Genomic DNA, 22529 nt, shown 5'->3' with positions numbered 1-22529 from the left:
CAGTCCGATACCCTATCGGATATTGGAACACCCGCCGAATGGACCCTTAATCGAACCAAATTGACTATCAATTGCCTTGGATAGGTTGCACAATATTACTAGAAAGCATGGTGTTCACTACAAGTTAACGGCAATAGCCACAATAAAAAAATTAAATTCCAACATGTATTGTCACCTCGTGACACGCTTAAGTTACGGAATAATCCCGATGCTGAAACATGCAACACCCAAACAGCTGTTCAGAAGGAACCAACAACAACTCGAATCGAAAAGATCTTACGTTAAGTCGTTGTGAAGGAACAAAACTGCGAAATGCAGGGAACACTTATTCATTGCGCATTTAGAAGAAATGCTAAACACTGAAGTTAAAGAAAAGTGATAAGTCACTTGAAAATATTCCTATAAAACCAACAGTCAGGTTATAAACGGTTATGTTAAGTTTAGTAAATTACAAGTCCACACGACAAAATAAATCAAAGGAAACTTTTCCATTCTCAAATTACGACTACCATTAAAAATCTGTCTACCTATGTCTGTCCCACTAAACCAAAGTACAAGTAATTGGAAGACCAAATGTCTCACCTAATATAGCCCAAAGTGAAATAACGGAAAATTGAAAATAAAATGCATTAACAGCTGACGAATCGAAACCGCATTCGTAGCGCAAGTCCTACATAAATCAGCTAAGTGTCAACACACGGCACTGTCAAGGTATACCGGACATCTGAATGATAAAATAATTAAGTCGAGAAATAAAAATAAAAAACTAAAGTTCATTGAACCTCAACGTGTGTGGCAAACAGCAGTAATCAATCTCCGTATCCACGCTGGACAACCCTCACATTCATGCCACTAGTGGCTCCATGCTATTATGTAAACACCTACTGGCTAGTAAGGATTATGCCGAAACATGGCCTCAATAATACTTTGCTAGCACTCTTCGCATTTACATTCACTACTGCAGACACTAACATCGTTCAAGTCAATTCGCAAAACATCTAACCTAGGACTTGACTATATACAGACAACACCCTAATCCTGTTGTCACCGAGCTCGATAGCCGCAGTCGCTTAAGTGCGGCCAGTATACAGTATTCAGTAGATAGTAGGTTCGAACCCCACTGTCGGCAGCCCTGAAAATGGTTTTCCGTGGTTTCCCATTTTCACACCAGGCAAATGCTGGGGCTGAACCTTAATTAAGGCCATGGCCGCTTCCTTCCCACTCCTAGCCCTTTCCTGTCCCATCGTCGCCATAAAACCTATCTGTGTCGGTGCGACGTAAAGCAACTAGCAAAAAAAATCCTGTTGTCGAGCCTACATAGTGTCTACACACACTAACAATAAATTCTATAACACACGCAGCATCCTAAATCTATCGTTGAGCGGAAACTGGGATGTCTACGCATCATCTGCAATGTCAGGCGAAATCGAAACTTCTAACACAATCGCTGATATTTAACTTTAAACCTTGTTGAAAATCTAACACATTGAAATGAAGCTTGCCACAGAATGAATTCAAGACTGGAAATATAACTATGTCCATTCCATCCAAAAAAACGTGAAATTGAAATTAAGAACGCGCGGCCACTTTAATCTATGTCTCAAACACAATCTCAACACACGCAGTGAAGTTCGGAAAATAAAGTATAAGTTCAACACTCGTCTAACTTTACATAAATATTTCACCACCATCACGACCCACAGTGTAATTCAAGCATGAGATTTCCGAACGGCCTACCGTTCTCAACGTTCCAAACATTTCTATCCATGAACTATCCAGTGAAGCAAATTTTCGTCGTTCTTACGCAAACCAGACTATCACTCTAATAACGTCCAATATTCCATCCCACAATGTTTCCAATTAAATGATAATTTCGTCTCGTAATAAAAAATATACGGCATGGAAATTTGTCACAATAATTAAACAACACCTCGACCGTGTTTCAGAATGCACTTTGTTCGTGAGGTCACTTATCATAAAATGCACTACGCTGGTTTCACATAGAATCATCATTTGGACTTAACTGCCAAGAGCTAAAATCTTCTACAGAAATTGTTTATCATGGGAGATTCTCGACTTGAAATCATAATAGGCGTTGCAACGCGCTCACTTAGAATCTGACCACTATTAAATCAGTCAGCTGTTCCGGATTGCTAACAGGACAGCGTATACAGCCTGTCTCACAAATGTCACATTTTTAACATACCGCCTACTCAAAAATTCTTCTCCATTGACGAAGATAGCCTGTCTCAGAAATATCACATTTTTAACATAGAGCATGTCTCAAAATTTCTTCTCCATCGACAAATATAGCCTATCATCACGGCCGCAAAATACATTCTTCCTATGCCTTCAACCTCTTCATAACTATTCTCATAACATTTCATTTCCAACACAATCCATTTCTTCCTGTCCAACACTTTTCAAGTACGAATATTCCCATGACGAACAACGTTATAAGTATCTTTTAACTTACTTCATTACACCTTTCCGACCTCAAGAACAAAGATAACATACCGTGATTTTCTGTATCACAGAATACACGGTGTTACAAAATGTATGCTCCACAAAAATAAATATAACTTTATCAGATTCCACTGGATTCCGGTAAAAGCGCAAATCTCACTCGACATTACTGTTAAATACATGTTTTAACACAGAAAATTTTATCCTGATGTAATTATTATTATTATTATTATTATTATTATTATTATTATTATTATTATTATTATTATTATTATATATAATTCGCTGGGGCCATCAAGGACAACGTTAAGTCTTGTTGCATTTGACACTGAACTTGGCCTTCTTTAGAGTCCAAATTTCCCTCATTCTTTGTGAGTGGACCTGCTTACGCTCCTCTGTCCAAGGGGCACCGTGTCTTCTCTTCGGCTGCTCGTCTCGGTTTATCCCGTTCGTCAAAATTTTCTTACGGAAGAGATCTCTGTTAAAGGCGTCTTCAGCTGAGATATGTAGCATTTGCAGGTCTTCTTTGGTATTTCTAAACCAGGGAATTGTGGTTTTGGAGTTTGAATCAAAAAAGTGAAAGATTTCTGTAGTTAACTTTCTTCTGTCCATTCTTTTCAGATGACCGTAAAATCGTGCCCGTCTTTTTCTGATTGTGTCGGTAATTTTCTCTATTTTGCTGTAGACTTCCTTGTTGGATCTCTTTTGATGGATTCCATTTCTATACTTTGATCCCAAAATTCCTCTCACAATTTTGCGTTCTCTTTTCTCCAGTTCTTCAAGGAGTCCTTTGTTGGCATTTAGAGACAGGGTTTCGGCTGCATATAGAACTACTGGCTTCAGAACTGTTTCATAGTGACGTATCTTGGTGTTTTGGGAAAGGCATTTTTTGTTGTAGATTGTGCGGGATGTTTGGTAGGCTATTTCCAGTTTGCGTACTCGCTCCTGAAGTGCTTCTTTGTCCAGTCCATTTTTCATGATGATCTCACCCAGGTATTTGAATTTGTCTACTCGGGTGATGTCCCCGTATTTTGTATGGAGTTTTGGTGGAGCCTCTTTGATGTTAGTCATTACTTCTGTTTTCTCAAACGATATCTGAAAACCAGTTTGTTCGGCAATTTCCTTTAAAATTTCAACTTGAGCTCTAGCGGTTTCTATGTCGGTTGAGAGAACAGCAATATCATCGGCAAATGCTAAGCAGACTGTGCGATCGTCTTGGATTTGGTTCCTATTCTCAATGGACTATAGTTGGTTTCCTGTAATCTCACCCGCCAGGTTCTGATGATCTTTTCAAGAACACAGTTGAAGAGTATCGGGGATAGCCCATCACCTTGTCGGACTCCTGTTTTGATGTCAAAGGAATGCGAGAGACATCCGTGAAACTTCACCTTGGATTTTGTATCGGTCAGGGTGGCTCTAATTAATGCCAGCAGTTTCAAATCAACTCCAAATTCATTTAAGATGTTTAGCAGGACTTCCCGGTCAATGGAGTCGTACGCTTTCTTAAAGTCCACAAAGACAGACACATACTGCTTGGATCTTAGTGTACAATATCTGATGATCGTTTCCAGATTTTGGATCTGTTCAGCTGTTGAGCGACCTTTTCTGAACCCTCCTTGGTATTCACCTATTTGACGTTCGACTTGTGCTTCCAAACGCTCCAGGATGGCAAGTGATAGAATTTTGTAAGTCACGGGTAGCAAAGATATTCCTCTGTAGTTGTTGATGTTCTTCATGCTGCCCTTTTTGTGTAATGGATGGATCAAAGCTATTTTCCAATCTTCGGGTAGGGTCTCCTTGTTCCAAATTTCTTCTATTTGCTTTTGCAAGATATCAAGTGATTCTTCTGGGGCATATTTCCATAGTTCTGCTACTACTGAGTCTTCCCCCGGCGCTTTGTTATTTTTGAGACGGGCAATGTGGCGCTTGATTTCATCTCTGTCGGGTGGTCTGGAATCTGGTTACCTGAGTAAGGGTTCCTTGGTCTCAATGGCGCTTTGCGGTTTAGAGCAATTAAGTAAATTCTTGAAGTAATCTGCCAGAATGCTGCAATTTTCTTCATTTGACGTCGCCAGTGTGCCGTCCGTTCGCTCAAAGCATAGAGATGGTGGTTTATAGCCATATTATTATTATTATTATTATTATTATTATTATTATTATTATTATTATTATTATTATTATTATTATTTTTTTGCTAGGGGCTTTACGTCGCACCGACACAGATAGGTCTTATGGCGACGATGGGATGGGAAAGGCCTAGGAGTTGGAAGGAAGCGGCCGTGGCCTTAATTAAGGTACAGCCCCAGCATTTGCCTGGTGTGAAAATGGGAAACCACGGAAAACCATCTTCAGGGCTGCCGATAGTGGGATTCGAACCTACTATCTCCCGGATGCAAGCACACAGCCGCGCGCCTATTATTATTATTATTATTATTATTATTATTATTATTATTATTATTATTATTATTATTATTATCTGAACTCATATGATATTTGAATTTATCATGTTCACCACGACTATATTATGGTTATCATATTCCTAACATTCATCAGCTAGAACAATATTTCTTCGATTTTAGCATGATATTTAAACTTCGCATTTTTACAGTTTCTTAACGTGATTTTTACCGCACTGAAGAGTTTCGCACCCCGACAAGAACAATAAACACTTCGCCTGAATACTATGAAATGCCTATTCGACACACGCATTGGAAACTTTTAGTGGGACAAACAAATTACGATCTATCTACAACATTAATACAAAGTAGACAGACCTGTTAATGGAGTCATCTCGGAGTCCTGGTTACATACTAGCCAGCTTGTCTCAGATTCAGCCACACATGACTGGAGAATACATTATCTTCTTATAAATTATTTACACAGATCTTACACTCGCTATTAATTAAAGAAACGCAAATGACGCACTATTCTTGCTCGTTATCACGCGAACGTATTTCCTGTCTGCCGGATATCAACGGACTGTTAGCGAGGGCTATATTCTCACACCCCGGTTATGCCAGGTGTTCAAGAGATTTGAGCCCCGAACCTGTCTAGGGCTAGGCTCGAAACTCCCTTTATTGATTTACAACACACAATAGTGAAAGAAATGAAAGCCAGACACGTATTTTTGAAAAAATCAATGCCTTCATGGTTTTAATTTGCGGAAATTCAGGAATTTTATATCAATTCCACTAAGTATTCTAAGTCGAACCACCTACATGAGTACATATCACAAATTATTCTGAGGAAACAATTACCGAACTTTTTCTCGGAGACAAGCAGCGCGAGTCCCTCCTTCCGAACTTTCAGAGAGAGTGTGTGAATGTTGATGGGGGGTCTATTTATAACGTCTGAGATGACACTACCCAAGTCGTGAAGTCCTGTGGTGCAATCCTATAATTTCATAATCGCTCGACCAATCTTCCTGAAATTCACTCCGAAAATTCAACCAAAATTACAATTCACAAGCAACGGGCGTAATAAATTTATTTCATGCATGCGACTTCGCGGGCTTTGTAAGGGTTTGACCTTCGCAAGTGTTAATCAGCCGATACAGATGCCAACTTCTCTCCAGGCTTAATTACATTCATGGGCCGATGACCTTCTATGTTAGGCCCCTTAAAACAACAAGCAGCATCAATTACATTCATTTTCACCCTGCGGATTCTATCTTCATTTAATATGTATTACTAATTTCAATTCTTTATTCCCGGATTAACTATGTTGACGAAATCTCTCGTAGTGAAGGTTTTCTATAGATTGTTAATTGGTCAGTACTCGAAATCAGCCGAGGTGTCCCAGCATTTCACGAACGGGTGGATCGCTCGCTGTGGTGAGTTCGGTCCCACTCCATAAGAGTGAGATAATTCCGCAATAAAAACATGGCTGCACCGAAAGTTATTTGTAGCTGAAATATCTATCTGCAATATTTATCATCGTAGAATTATGGGTTCAGTACATGTGGCTGAGGAACTCACGACGCTGAGGAGTGCTCAACTCCTTACAAGTGCACTAACTGACTAACTGCCCTGGTCTTCACTCGCCCTGGGAGGTATATCTCCGTGATAAGAAGATCTACGAGATCAAGACCCTGGATGGTCTTTCCTACCTGGAAGTGCGCCGAAAGTTAAATGATTTGAATGCACCCGCCAAGACTACAGGAAGATAGCACAGACTCTTCCAGGTTCATTCTTAATATCGCCTAAACCTGTTGTGATCCCTTAGCCCAAGGCGGCTGTTGCTCCTGCGAGCAAAGCCGCAAAGAGTAAGAGCTCGAAGGAGGGCGTACCACACCACCTTCGACCAAACAGAAGTCCGCCGGCTGGGATTCCTAAGCCGGCGCAGCGGGTGGGGAAGACCGAGCTTCCCCCCGTCAGAGGTAGGCGAAAGCCGTTCCCAGGCCGGCAGAGGCGGCTTCGTCGACCTGGGCTGGGAAATTATCTCTCAGGCCGTCTAAACGCGAAAAGAAGGCAGAGAAGAGGAACGCCCTTACCGGGCGCTCCAGTACTTCTCCTGTGAAGAGAAAGCCATGCCCGCAATCTGTAGGGTATGAGTCTACGCCAGCAGGTACGTCTGCTCGAAAACATGCGCGCTTTCCTCGTTGGGGGACGTCCCGCCCCCAGAAAGCGTCGATGTTCTAGGCGTCAGCCCCACCATCTGTCGATGACGGTATGGAAGTCTTGCTTTCGTCTACATCTAGTATGTAGGTGTAGATATTGATAGTGTTTAGGTTTAACAGCATCTTGTCGCTTATAACGGGTAACACTCTCTCTTTTAGTTTACATAATGGCATTGATACAGTGGAATTGTAACGGTTATGACAGGCATTTTGCTGAGCTACGCATGCTCATTAGTGAGTTCGCGGTGACTATGGCCTGTATTCAGGAGATATACCTCAGACCAAGTCATCACAAGGTCTTCAGAAAATTCAGACTGTATTTGGCAGAACGATATTATGCTCACCAGCCGTCCGGTGGCGTGGGTATTTTTGTTCGTTCTTTTACTTATAGCGAAGTTCCATGGATGTACATGACACGATTTCCTTGAAAAAAGTGAAATTCCTGTTATTCATTAAGCAAAAAGTAATATAATTACATATTTCAACAAGTTTACTGCTTGATTTTTCACAGTGTTGTAGTGTTGTGTGACTTTCTATGCTCACTGAATTTCTGAAAGTAGTACTTAAAATTCAACAGGAATCCGATGATAATAGCTAGCGCCTAAATGGCGAGAGGGAGTTTCATCACAGGTGAGGATATAGATATTTTCTATCCAAGGTCAAAGTACAGCAACAACAATGTAAATATATCCACCAGATAGACGAACAGTATGCCTTCAAATAAATAACATCACTGATTTTATTCCCGGTACGGGATTGGTGGTGTGTTTACCAGATAATTTAAACCCAAACCACGAAGCATTTCGTGACTGTTTCCTTTGAGTCAGAAAATGCCCTGCATCACTAGAATTTCCTAGATGACTTGCAAGTTTTTACTGCGAATTAATTTACATTCATCCATATTACATAAAAGTACATTTAAACGTGAAGTAGGTCAATAACTTTCTCTCCCCCTCCAGTGTTGATAGAAGGTTCCACAGCGCTCCGCTCGCTCCACCCCACTTCCCCCTCCCCTCTCCAGTGTTGATAGAAGGTTCCACAGCGCTCCGCTCGCTCCGCCCTACTTCCTCCTCCCCTCTCCAGTGTTGATAGAAGGTTCCACAACGCTCCGCTCGCTCCGCCCTACTTTCCCCTCCCCTCTCCAGTGTTGATAGAAGTTTCCACAGCGCTCCGCTCGCTCCGCCCCACTTCCCCCTCCCCTCTCCAGTGTTGATAGAAGGTTCCACAGCGCTCCGCTCGCTCCGCCCTTCTTCCCCCTCCCCACTCCAGTGTTGATAGAAGGCTCCACAGCGCTCCGCTCACTCCACCCTACTTCCCCCTCCCCACTCCAGTGTTGATAGAAGGTTCCACAGCGCTCCGCTCGCTCCACCCTCCTTCCCCCTCCCCTTTCCAGTGTTGATAGAATGTTCCACAGCGCTCCACTCGGTCCGCTCTACTTCCCCCTCCCCTCTCCAGTGTTGATAGAAGGTTCCACAGCGCTCCGCTCGCTCCGCCCTACTTCTCCCTCCCCTTTCCACTGTTGATAGAAGGTTCCACAGCGCTCCGCTCGCTCCGCCCTACTTCTCCCTCCCCTCTCCAGTGTTGATAGAATGTTCCACAGCGTTCCACTCGCTCCGCCCTACTTCCCCTCCCCTCTCCACGGTACAATATACTCGATTTCATCATCCAATAACAGAGATCCACAACGCTCCACAAGGCCTTCCCATACTTCCCCACCCCTCTCCACTCCCTACGGGTGGGGGACGCACATGAAGAATACACCCGTGGTATCCCCTGCCCGTCGTAAGAGGTGACTAAAAGGGGTGACCAAGGCGCGGACAAGGGTTGCGATTTGGTACAATGTGTTGGACCATCTGTGAATGGGAAATGCTGAATACATTCACAGGTAATCCCTGCCTGTCGTATAAAACGACTAAAAGGGTCATGTGGCCCTGATCCCCTCTTCATTTTTATTGCTTTTTGAGGGTTAGTTGTGGACCGATTCAAAATTATCGATGTGCGTGCTGCACCTCCTACGTGTGCGATTACGCTCGAAAGCCCGCGCAGTGACCACCCAGGGATCGGCGGGTGGAAGCGTCATGTACCCTTGAAGTAGTATTCGCCTGACAACACAGGCCTCCGCACAGCCGAATGCCAGGAGGACATATTATTATTAAATGTTTTTCTCCATATTTAGTGCTCTGTACACGCTATGGGGCACATGCTATTGCTGGTGATTGGAGGAAAGAAGTCCTAGTGTTCACTGCCTCAGTCATCCCGTATTAGGCATCGTCCAACATCAGACCGCGGGCAGTACCGAATATGACCAGCTGGCTATTACCTTGGCTGCTTCATTCGGCTACAGAGACCCCCGATTGGAGTGAGTGGTGTTCGGGGAGGGTGATTTGCGGCATGACGTCGAAACCACTTCCATCTACCTCCTCGGGTAGTTCGCTCCCAAGTCTTAACCATTCGATTCCCTAAGGGCGGCTAACCCCTCGGGAACAAGCGCAGCGTATTAGTCTGGGTTCCAGCTTCGCTAGGTTCCTGGTTGCTACCAGAACCGATGGGCAAGGTTTCAAGCAGGTCAAATCAATTCTTCAGTCGACACAGCGAAGGTGTATACGGTAAACTTGAGGATCTTAAGAAAATGGTCAAGGTGGCTTGCTCCTGAAGACGAACACTGCGCTACAAGCAGATCGGTTGCTTAAGTGCGACCAGTTTGGCGAAATCCCCATCAAAGTGGAAAAGCACAAAGTCTTGAATCTGGTTCGTTGAGTTATTTTCCACCGTGATCTCGTTCTGAACACCGACGATGGATTGATAGAAGACATGAAGCACCGTAGCGTGACACACGTCCGGCGCATCACGTGCAAAGTCAACGGTGAAGACGTTGCAAATGGTGCGTTCATAGTCTCTTTCAAATTGTCAGTGTCACCAGAGAAAGTCAAGGTAATAACCTATCGTTGCGATGTGAGGCCGTACATCACGCCTCCTATGCGATGCTATCAATGCCAGGGATTCGGACACATGGCATCTCGCTGTTCGAATCCATCTATGTGTGGTACGTGTGGAAGAGAAGCTCATGGTGGGGAAGAATGCACAACTCCATATAGCTGCGCTTACTGCCCTGGTCTTCATTCTCCTCATGATCTGAACTGTTCGGTATACCTGAACGAGAAGAAGATTCACGAGAATAAGACCCTGAATGGTCTTTCCTACCAGAAAGCGCGGCGTAAGTTTAATTCTCTGAATGCGCCGGCCAAGACACTAGACTTCAGCATGTTAGCACTGTCTCTCCCAGGTTCGTCATTTACGACTGGAACATCATCCCAGAATATCGGAACGCCCGAGGCGGCAGTTTCTCCTGTGAGCAACGCCGCAAACAGAAAGAGCTTGAAGGCCGGTTCATCCCAGCCTTCGACGACAAACAAGCTAACAAACATACGCCGGCACAGCAGGGGAAGAAGACAACTTCTCCTTCCCTCACGAGGTCGGCGAAAGCCGCGTCTAAGCAGGCGGGGGCGGCATCCGACGAGGGCTGGGAAATCAGCTCCTACCGCCGTCTAAACAAGAATCGACAGCAGGAACGAAGAGCGCTCTTACAAGGCGTTCTTTCACATCTACTAATGGGGCCTCACGCCCTCCACGCGGAGGGTCTGAGTCTGCGCCAGCGGATTTTCATCCTGGAAAATCTGCGCGCTCCCCTCGTAGGAAGAAACCCCGCCCCGGACTACGTCGAAGAAATTCAAGGCAGTGACGAGGTGATGCACATGGAGCATTTATCTCCATCTTTGTATAGGTTAGGTAGCATTTCGCTGCTTTTAACTTAAATCTCAGAATTCCACACCCACACTATGGCACTGTTACAATGGAATGTAACGGTTATAAAATGCATCTTGCTGAGCTACACCAGCTCATTAGCGAGTATTCGGCGAGTATAGTCTGGATTAAGGAAATAAATTTCAGACCAGGTCACCATACGGTCTTGATCAATTTTCGACTATACCGGACAGAACGACATTATGCTAACCGGGCTTCCGGTGGCGTTGGTATTTTTGTCCGTGCTGATACCTACGGTGAAGATATTCCACTAAGAAACCCACTGGAGGCTGTAGCAGTTCGCGTTCCGCTGCCTGTCATAGCAACGGCGGTTCAGTCAGCTTCCGCTTCAAACGCTAGCGCTGTGCCATGTCCGTGGAGCTATCTGGTGACGAATAAACATACCATTTCCACTTCTCTTATAACGTCTACATTTCAAGAAGCCTTTCTCGTGGACAGTCGAGAGCACACAGAGCACAGTTCTCTGTGAAACGTACAGAATTTCACCTTATTTTCTTGACACGGCATAAGCCCAAAATACTATACAGTATGGTGCCAATATGTGGTAATTAAATTAATTAATTAATTTAGTTAATGTCGGCGGTATCTTGTTGTAACGAAGTCGTTAATATGAATTTTTCGAATTATAGTAATATTTCAACCACTCAATACGCATTTACTTGGATTTGGAGTTTACAAAGAAGATTGTTTTTATGTTAATAAGTTTTGAGTGAAACTGGATTAACTCGGAATTAGGCCGACTTATTTTATTTAATAGATAAAGCATTGGTGCTTAATTGAAACAAATATTAAATTAATCAAATTGATTTTGTAATACTAATCAATTATTAAGGATTTCAGTTGATCTAGTACGTGCGTGATAATTTTTATAGTCTTTCTTTATTCGTGTCAGAAGTATCAACTTTACTTACAGATATACCTACAGATAGTGAAGTGGTTTCATGTCAATTTATTTTCCGTATTTTACTTTGTCAAAGTTTTTCTTTTTCAATAAACTTGTTTGCAAAAATTTTCTCATTTATATCTTATTATTATTTTTCTTTTCTCTCTCTTATCCTTCCTGATTGGTAATTTAAGACTAGTTAGTTCATTCGAAGATATCACTGGGGGTTACTCGTGTATGACCCTGGGATCATCGCCGGCGCCCAATATCATAGGCTGGAAGGGTAGAGGGTTGAATACATATGCTAATTTAAAACAGGTTTCATCTCTTTGTGAGATATCTTCAGCAAAAATAAATATAGGAAACTGACTCAGACAGTTAAAACAAACAAAGGACAATTTAAAAGTCTTGAAAACATTTATGTCACTAGTATGTAGCTTATTCTTAATATATCTGACTTCTTCTTCTTCTACCTCTTCCTGTGAAAATGAATTTCCGTGGTTTCCAAATTTCACACCAAGCAAATGATGGGGCTATACTTAATTAAAGCCACGGCCGCTTCCTTTCCACTCCTACCCCTTTCATATCTATCGTCGCCATAAGACCTGTGTCGGAGCAGCATAAAGGAAATTGTAAAAAATTACATATTTTATTGTTACGGAGTTTCCGTGGATCACAAAGGAACAGGAAGCGCGTAGCAGCATTTAACATGACAAATTTGGAAATTTTATTTCTTTCCTTTCTTAAAACTGAGAAATAGGAAATCTGATAAACAATTGAAAAGGTTAATAGTGAGCTCGTCAGCTCTAACAATATCTGGGACTTAAAAGTCCTGAAATCGGGTACAAACACTTCACTACTCGTTAAATTACATAGAGGTTGCTCCGGTCAGGTACAACTTTTTGCAAGAGCAAGATTTGCTCCGAGCAGGTACACTAGACAGGAATCTGGTTTCCAAATTACACGTGTCTAGCCTCGAAGAGGCTATCAGTTTCTCATGACACACTGACACACTAGGCAACCCATCGGGTGACCCCACTTCAATGTTTTCATACACGCTTGCCTCATGCTGGGCTTATCATTGCTCAACAATAATACTAGTCACTGTTCCCGAAGGGAACTAACACGAAGAAACAGTTAATCTATGAAAAATACAGAATAAACAGGGGCATAATTACCCATACTACGTGTTCTTTAGAGAAGGCTGCGAGGGGGCGAAACACCGGCACTCCTGGAAACCTGGCCCAATGACACAGAGGCTAATCCTATACTACAAAGGGGTATAGAAAGGAGGAGCTGTGAGCTCGAATCCGGAAGACAGAGGGTTCGACCCCCGCTGTCGGCAGCCCTGAAGTGGGTTTTCCGTGGATTCCCATTTTCACACCACGCAAATGCTGGAGCTGTACATTAATTAAGGCCTCGATCGCTTCCTTTCCATTCCTAGACCTTTCCTCTCCCATCGTCGTCATAAGACGGTGCGACGTAATGCAAAAAAGATAGTTTTTATTTCACGATCATTTCCTCATGACCATTCGTTTTATATTCTCGTCGGTCGATACATTTGGAAGTTTCAGTTTGCATTTCGTTCCGCCTCGTACGATTAGGGGTCAATGACCTAGCTGTTAGACCCTTTAAACAACAATCATCAGACCTTTAGTTATGAGGTATGAAGAACAGCAAAACAAAGTTAAAAGATAGAATAACGTATAAAACCACTGCGTTACAAACTCAGGTTAAGGATATACACTTCCTCTGTTTACGAGTCCCTGGGATGAAACAGCTTTGCCTTTCTTCAGCCAGTACGGATCCACAAACATTTTGCGTCATTTTTTCATTTGCATAACCTCCGTGCAGCAGCGCTGGGTTCCGAGGTTCAAATCCCGGTCAGTCCATGTGAGATTTGTGCTGGGCAAAACGGAGGTGGGACAGGTTTTTCTCCGGATACTCCGGTTTTCCCTGCCATCTTTCATTCCAGCAACACTCTCCAATATCATTTCATTTCATCTGTCATTCATTAATCATTGCCCCAGAGGAGTGCGACAGGCTCCGGTAGCCGGCACAACTCCTATCCTTGCAGCTAGATGGGGCTTCATTCATTCCATTCCTGACCCGGGCGAATAACTGGAAACAGGCTGTGGATTTTTCATTTGCAGGCTTAACCAACCACCATCATCATCAATATCATCACAATCATCCTCAGTGCTGCTTCTGTTGTGGAAGACATCAATGTGTTTGCAGTAACTACGCCCTGAGCTTGGCTGAAAGGTCACTTTGGTTAGCTTCCCTGGTCCAGGGACTACTTGTGGGTTTGTCTCAATACACAGACATGGAGCAACATGGACTACTAACCGGCCACCCACTGCATTCGTTCCGAAGACATGCAGATTACGAGGTATCGCTCTTGGCTTTCTAGATCAGAGTTACCATCTCACCATCAGGTAGTTCCTCAATTATTGTAATCACATTGTTATACTGAGCCTCAAATGCAGGGAATCCCTGAGTGGTGGTGGTGGTGGTGGTGGTGGTGGTGGTGGTGGTGACTATTGTTTTAAGAGGAAGTCTTTCATTTTCACGCCCTTCGTGGCCCTTGCCTTCTTCGTCCGTTACTTCATTTTTCAAACTGATGGATCCCTTCTTTTCTTCTTTTTCTCTCAGTCAACCCCCCGTGGGTGGGGGACGCAGAGGAAGAATACACCCAACTTTCCTGTCGTGAGAGGGACGTAAAGGGGCGACCAAGGGATGATTGTATTAGAACCATGAAACTACTTCTAATTAGTACCTCCATGCGGGGAACACCATGGGTCGCTCTTACTTGCGCGTAGTACAACTATGTTAGGTACAAAATAGCACGCAGGAGCACCGTGCGGTCAGTCCCCCACTGTCGACTTTGACAGTACCTGTGACTGGTACCACTATATGAACGACGCCATGGTTCTGGCTTGCCTATATGTGAGAAATACCACAGGTCTGCGTTACCTGTGCGACGTACAATACTTGTGAGTAGTACCACCTTGTGTGGAACACCGTGAGTCTACGCTACTTTTGATTAGTACCCCCAACATGACAAATACCATGGTTCTACTTTACTTGCGATAAGTACCATTATGAGGGGCCAATGACCTGGATTTTGGACCCCTTTAGGCAACAGCATCCTCGATTCAGGTTTGTGCTTTAGAAGCAGTCCCTTGGTCAGGAATACTATTGTTTATGATAGTTTCTTGGTCGGATCCACTGATTGTTTCACATTCATATCCATCCATTCATTCTTCACCATCACGTTTTTTCATTCTTGCCAGTGTATGATTTTGAATTTTTGAATTGTGATTATATTTCGTGCCATTAGGGACCAATATCCTAGATGTGAGGCCCCTTTAAAGAACAAGCATCATCGGAACGTCCACACTGGAAGAACATTCGACAGCAGTGACTGTACTTCACACAAGTTATACCTTTAACAAAATATTACACCAGTGGCGGAAAATTGTTAATTTTGTATTATTAGAAATAATGTACATTTCCAGGTGACATCACTGGCGAGGCTGTCTCCTGATCCACACTGTCACACCCAGTGCGGCGATGATGGCTGTCGCTGTGTTACCAAACTGCTGCCTCTACCTCAGATGGATCATCTGCTTGTGATCACAGACCAGGGCCAGGCTGTATCTTGCCTGTGTGGGGACTTTCAGGTACATCGACAGTCTTAATAATCACCGTCAACATACACAGTCTGTGATTTCCAATTATTTTGTTGTCAAGGAATCTGAGAATCTGTTTTGTGTTTTGTATTGCATATCCTTACAGAATACTAAAACTTTCCATACCAGTCTAATCGTTTTCATAGACATCTATTTTTAGGTTGTAATAAAAATTAATTAATATTTTAAAATCACTCTAAAATATTAACTTCAGTAACAATTAATGTTCACCAAATAAGTTCATTGAAAACTTTCATTGATTCACTGACTTTGATTTACTGGTATGTTAAACATTGTGGAAACTTACTAGTATCATACAAGAAGAAAAGTCAAAACGTAGAATCATGGTTTTGAATCTCTTTACATACTTGTCACAATGCATTGAAATAGAATATTAAGCTTTCACAAACAGACTTGTGTCTAGTACATATGGTACCTGGCAAAGTGATTTTAAGTAATGAATAAATATGGCCAACCTCCAGCGGGAACCGAACTCACAACCTTATGACATTGTGCCCGATGTTCTGGATGGATAGATAGATAGATTTATTAACCACCAACAGGCTATTCCCTAATAATAGATGGCATCTCACAATTGAGCTACAATAGCAGAGAGGATGTTTTTTCCAAAAAGAAACAGTTCCCAAACTACATGTACTACACAACTAAAGCTCTTGTCTTGTGTACATACATTATGAAGGGTTTCTGCAAAAGTAAGACAAATGCAACAAAAGCACTTAGTTGGTATTATGGGCATTGCGCCATAACCCCCTGCGGGTCGGAGGACGCACACGAGGAATACACCCACGGTACCCTCTGCTGTTGTAAGAGGGGTGCACAAGGGAAACATGAGATTACATGTGATTAGTACCATCGTGTGCATCCCGCCGGGTGGGGGAGTGGGCCATGCAGGAGAAGGTGGCGTGCGCTGAGCCAAATTGTGTTCATCCCCCTGTATTCAGAGTGTGAGTAATACCACTGTGTGAGGAACACCATGGGTTTACGTTACCTGATATTAGTACCACTATGTGAGGAACACCGTGGGTTTACGTTACCTGTTATTAGTACCACTATGTGAGGAACACCACGATATTGTGCGTTGCCTGTGAATAGTACCACTACGTGAGGAACACCATGTGCTTACGTTACCTGTGAATAGTACCATAATGTGAGGAACAACATGGGTTTACGTTACCTGTTATTAGTACCACTACGTGAGGAACACCATGGGTTTACGTTACCTGCGATTAGTACCACTACGTGAGGAACACCATGGGTTTACGTTATCTGTGAATAGTACCATAATGTGAGGAACACCATGTGTTTACGTTACCTGTTATTAGTACCACTACGTGAGGAACACCATGGGTTTACGTTATCTGTGAATAGTACCATAATGTGAGGAACACCATGTGTTTACGTTACCTGTGAATAGTACCATAATGTGAGGAACACCATGTGTTTACGTTACCTGTGAATAGTACCATAATGTGAGGAACACCATGTGTTTACGTTACCTGTGAATAATACCATAATGTGAGGAACACCATGTGTTTACGTTACCTGTGAATAGTACCATAATGTGAGGAACACCATGTGTTTACGTTACCTGTGAATAGTACCATAATGTGAGGAACACCATGTGTTTACGTTACCTGTGAATAGTACCATAATGTGAGGAACACCATGTGTTTACGTTACCTGTGAATAGTACCATAATGTGAGGAACACCATGGGTTTACGTTATCTGTGAATAGTACCATAATGTGAGGAACACCATGTGTTTACGTTACCTGTTATTAGTACCACTACGTGAGGAACACCATGGGTTTACGTTACCTGTTATTAGTACCACTACGTGAGGAACACCATGGGTTTACGTTATCTGTGAATAGTACCATAATGTGAGGAACACCATGTGTTTACGTTACCTGCGATTAGTACCACTACGTGAGGAACACCATGGGTTTACGTTACCTGCGATTAGTACCACTACGTGAGGAACACCATGGGTTTACGTTACCTGTGAATAGTACCATAATGTGAGGAACACCATGCGTTTACGTTACCTGTTATTAGCACCACTATGTGAGGAACACCGTGGGTTTACGTTATCTGTTATTAGCACCACTATGTGAGGAACACCACGATATTGTGCGTTGCCTGTGAATAGTACCATAATGTGAGGAACACCATGTGTTTACGTTACCTGTTATTAGCACCACTACGTGAGGAACACCATGTGTTTACGTTATCTGTGAATAGTACCATAATGTGAGGAACGACATGTGTTTACGTTACCTGCGATTAGTACCATAATGTGAGGAACACCATGTGTTTACGTTACCTGTGAATAGTACCATAATGTGAGGAACACCATGTGTTTACGTTACCTGTGAATAGTACCATAATGTGAGGAACACCATGTGTTTACGTTACCTGTTATTAGCACCACTACGTGAGGAACACCATGTGTTTACGTTACCTGTGAATAGTACCATAATGTGAGGAACAACATGGGTTTACGTTACCTGTGAATAGTACCATAATGTGAGGAACACCATGTGTTTACGTTACCTGTGAATAGTACCATAATGTGAGGAACACCATGAGTCCAATACTACTCCCTGTGGTTGGTGATCACAAGCGAAGAATACACGCCCGCCTGTCGTAAGAGGCGACTAAAAGTGTCCCAGAGGCTTTAACTTGGGAGCGTGGGCTGGCGTCCCCGGGGGCCATAGCTGAGTCATGGCATTGCTTCCACTTTCCTTATTTTCATCTATCCTGGCCGACCTCCTTTGATGAACTCTTGTTCTTTTCCGACCCCGACGGTATAAGAGTATTCGAGGCCTAGGGAGTCTCTCATTTTCACGCCCTTCGTGGCCCTTGTCTTTCTTTGTCTAGTAGGCCTACTTCATTTTTCGAAGTGTCGGTTCGCTTAATTGTTTTTACTCTCTCTGACCCCCTGTTGGTGGGGGACTCAGGTGATAAATACGCCCACGGTAGTTTCTGCCTGTCGTAAGAGGTGACGAAAAGGGGCGACCAAGGGATGATTGAATTAGAACCATGAAACTACTTACGATAGCACCATCACGCGAGGAACACCATGGGTCGACTTTACTTGCTAGTAGTACCGCTACATGAGAAATAGCATGGTTCTAGTTTACTAGCATTATGTACCATTATATGGGGCCATTGATCTGGGTTTTGGACCCCTCTGGACAAGAAGCATCGAAATATGATTTTGCTTTGGAAGCAGCCATTTTGTCGGTAAAAACCAGTGGCCTGCGGCGAACAGCTGCAATCACAGCCCCACCACATTACTGGTATTCACGGTAGTGTTGGCTTCTGAATGCATGATTCGAAGCAGTGTATCGCTTCATTCAAATGTCCGAGTGAATCGATTCACAGGAACGGCGAGCTCACGGCGCACGATTCAGTTTACTCCCAGCGGACAGTGCTGAGTGGCGCACTCACTGGACGTTGACGGGGAGCCGAGCTTCCGCTGCAGCGAGACAGTGAATCATGGCACATCGAAAGAATCGTGAACGAGCGCTGCTCAGTGAGACACAAGATACACACGGCTCCTTATCGGCACACTGGACACTGGCGGAGAGCCGAGCTTCCGCTGCAGCAAGACATACAGTGAGCCATGATACACTGAAAGAATCGTGAACGAGCACGGCTCAGTGAGACACAAGATTCACGGCTCCTTATTGCCACACTGGACAGTTGGAAACACTGGCGGAGAGCCGAGCTTCCGCTGCAGCGAGACATACAGTGAGCCATGGTACAGTACACTGAAAGAATCGTATGCTATAATGGATTCACGAGCTCAGCTCATTTGAAAATAATACCCATTTGCATTCACTGTCCTCTTCTTACAGGGAGGTTTAAATAATATATGGTGTTATTTGCAGTGTTAAAAAAGTAGTCAAAACATAATTCTGAAGTAGCTAGTAAGTAGGTAGGCTATTAGGTTATACTATTTATTAGTTTAATGAATCTTAGTATTATAACTTAGTTGACATTTGACAATTAAACTCTTCTCTAGCCTGCCCTATGACTATGAGTCATGCTCATGACCACTGAAAAGTACCTGTTTTATATTGGGAAGAATGGCTCAGTATTCTCTCAGTTCATATATCACATCGTTGCACAAGACTTCAATCACATGTGGACAGACGCAATAACTTAACCAACAGTATGTTGAATCAGAAAACCAGCGGGCTACTGTACATCTCGGGTAGCCTATACAAAATATGACGATTTTAAAAAAGTCCTCAGCTGATAGAAAAATACATATTTTCAAAAATGACAGAGCGAGTTGTCGTGCGGTTAGTATCGCGTAGCTATGCGCTTGCATTCGGGGGTTGATGGGTTCGAATCCCACCGTCGGCAACCGTTATGATGGTTCTACATAGTTTCCCCATTTTCAAACCAGGGAATGCTGCGACTGTACCTTAAATCACGCCATGGCTGCTACCTTCCCAATCCTAGACCTTTCCCATCCTGCGTCTCGGAAACCTTCGATGTATTAGAGTGACTAGCATTTTTTTCTAAGAAAGGAGTTCATAGTATGAAGACCAGATGGCAGCTGCGAGCACTGAATGCTGATACTGCTGTCTTACCAGCACATAGTACACAGATGCAGTAGGAGCGGTGACTAATGTGCCGTGAATCGGATCACTGTATCGATTCAGTAACGTGAACGGAATGAAATGAATCGATTCAGTAAAATGAATCGAATGTCCCATCACTAATTCACAGCAGCTTTATACGTACTGCACCCGCTCAGGCCTGAGTCCCAACCAGCATGTAATCTCAGGGATGTATGGCGCAAATAAACAAACATATAAATACAAGGATTCGGAATCTCCAATCAAAATATTGGCGCAATTAAATCAGTACTACAAGGGTGAACGTGGCATCCAAAAATATTAACGTTAAGGCACAACAATAAAAACAAATTAAATAAATTAAAACAGATCAACGGGGAGAAACGGGAGGCTCCGCCCTAGGAAAGGGGACGATATATTAATCGGTCTCCAAGCATTGACTAGTGTCTACAAGAAGAAGAATAACCTGGAACTGTTTCCTTTGCAAACGCTTAAGGAGCATTTTATTCAAAACTAGCTGTAGTACCGCGTGTTGCCCGGTTATTTTTTGAATGTTTACCTTAAAGATTTGTGTTACCAGTTAGTTATGTGTGAAGTGATTTGTATTACCAGTTAGTTATGTGTGAAGTGATTTGTATTACCAGTTAGTTATGTGTGAAGTGATTTGTATTACCAGTTAGTTATGTGTGAAGTGATTTGTATTACCAGTTAGTTATGTGTGAAGTGATTTGTATTACCAGTTAGTTATGTGTGAAGTGATTTGTATTACCAGTTAGTTATGTGTGAAGTGATTTGTACTACCAGTTAGTTATGTGTGAAGTGATTTGTATTACCAGTTAGTTATGTGTGAAGTGATTTGTATTACCAGATAGTTATGTGTGAAGTGATTTGTACTACCAGTTAGTTATGTGTGAAGTGATTTGTACTACCAGTTAGTTATGTGTGAAGTGATTTGTACTACCAGTTAGTTATGTGTGAAGTGATTTGTATTACCAGTTAGTTATGTGTGAAGTGATTTGTATTACCAGTTAGTTATGTGTGAAGTGATTTGTATTACCAGTTAGTTATGTGTGAAGTGATTTGTACTACCAGTTAGTTATGTGTGAAGGGATTTGTACTACCAGTTAGTTATGTGTGAAGTGATTTGTACTACCAGTTAGTTATGTGTGAAGTGATTTGTATTACCGGTTAGTTATGTGTGAAGTGATTTGTATTACCAGTTATTTATGTGTGAAGTGATTTGTATAACCAGTTAGTTATGTGTGAAATGATTTGTATTACCAGTTAGTTATGTGTGAAGTGATTTGTATTACCAGTTAGTTATGTGTGAAGTGATTTGTATTACCAGTTAGTTATGTGTGAAATGATTTGTATTACCAGTTAGTTATGTGTGAAGTGATTTGTACTACCAGTTAGTTATGTGTGAAGTGATTTGTACTACCAGTTAGTTATGTGTACCTCAAACTTGAAGGCAGAAATGCGAATTGCCCATCTAGTAAGACGGCCAGTTCGACGTGGGCGATTCAGGACCCAACTTAAGGCCATGTTATCAGTTTCCAAGAGAAAGGGAGCATGCTCAATATACATCCGAAATTTTTCTAAAGCAAAGATGACCACCAACATTCAAGCTCATACACGGAGTACTTAGATTCTAATGAGCTCAATGCACGAGATGCATACGCAATAGGACGCCTACCGAGTTCAGATTCCTGAAGAAATCCGGCTACAGCGGAACAAGAGGCATCTGTTTGTACGATGAATTTTTTGGAGAAATCAGGAACGGCCAAGATGGGAGAGTTAGACAATGCGGTTTTCAATTTTTGAACGCTTCTTTCTGGGGCAGGTGCCAAACGAATTTAGCGTTCTTGCGTCTTAACGCATTGAGAGGGGCAGCATTTTCAGAGAAATTTGGCACAAATTTCCGAAAGAAGTTAGCCATGCCAATGAAACGAGCAACGTCTGTTTGGTTTTTGTGAGGAGGGAATTCGTGAATCGTTTGAGTTCGACTTTTATCGATAGCAACCCCTTCGGGAGACACAATGTGGCCAAGAAAGGACATCTGGGGTTTAGCAAAGGACACCTTAACAATTTTGACAGTCAAGCCAGCTTTCTTTAACCGAGTAAGCACCTCATGGATATGTAGGACATGTTCCTGAAAGGTTTTGGAATAAATTATAAGATCATCCAAATAATGATAAACGTACTGAAATTTAATGTCCGAAAGGATATAACCTAGGAGGCGCGTGAGAACTGCAGCACCATTAGACAAGACAAAGGGCACGCGACAGAATTCATACAGATTCCAGTCCGTCGAAAAGGCAGTAAGATGACGAGACTCTTCGGCGAGAGGAATCTGAAGATACGCACTATTCAAATCGAATGATGTATAAAATTTTGCTCCATGAAACCAGGAAAAACAAGAATGA

The 22529-nt window shown here is 42.8% G+C and overlaps 1 protein-coding gene across 1 annotated transcript in view; it reads left to right on the top strand.

Annotated features, from left to right (window-relative positions):
- LOC136872117 (uncharacterized) overlaps positions 1 to 22529 on the top strand; it is a 740234-nt gene that overhangs the window by 565849 nt on the left and 151856 nt on the right. The window contains exon 13 of the mRNA XM_067145963.2: positions 15311 to 15475. Within this exon, the coding sequence (XP_067002064.2) occupies positions 15311 to 15475 (165 nt within the window). The remainder of the gene's footprint in view (positions 1 to 15310; positions 15476 to 22529) is intronic.

Source organism: Anabrus simplex, chromosome 4, assembly GCF_040414725.1.
Source record: "Anabrus simplex isolate iqAnaSimp1 chromosome 4, ASM4041472v1, whole genome shotgun sequence".
In the NCBI taxonomy this organism is placed as follows: Eukaryota; Metazoa; Arthropoda; class Insecta; order Orthoptera; family Tettigoniidae; genus Anabrus; species Anabrus simplex.
This window is presented reverse-complemented; position numbering and strand designations above follow the sequence as displayed.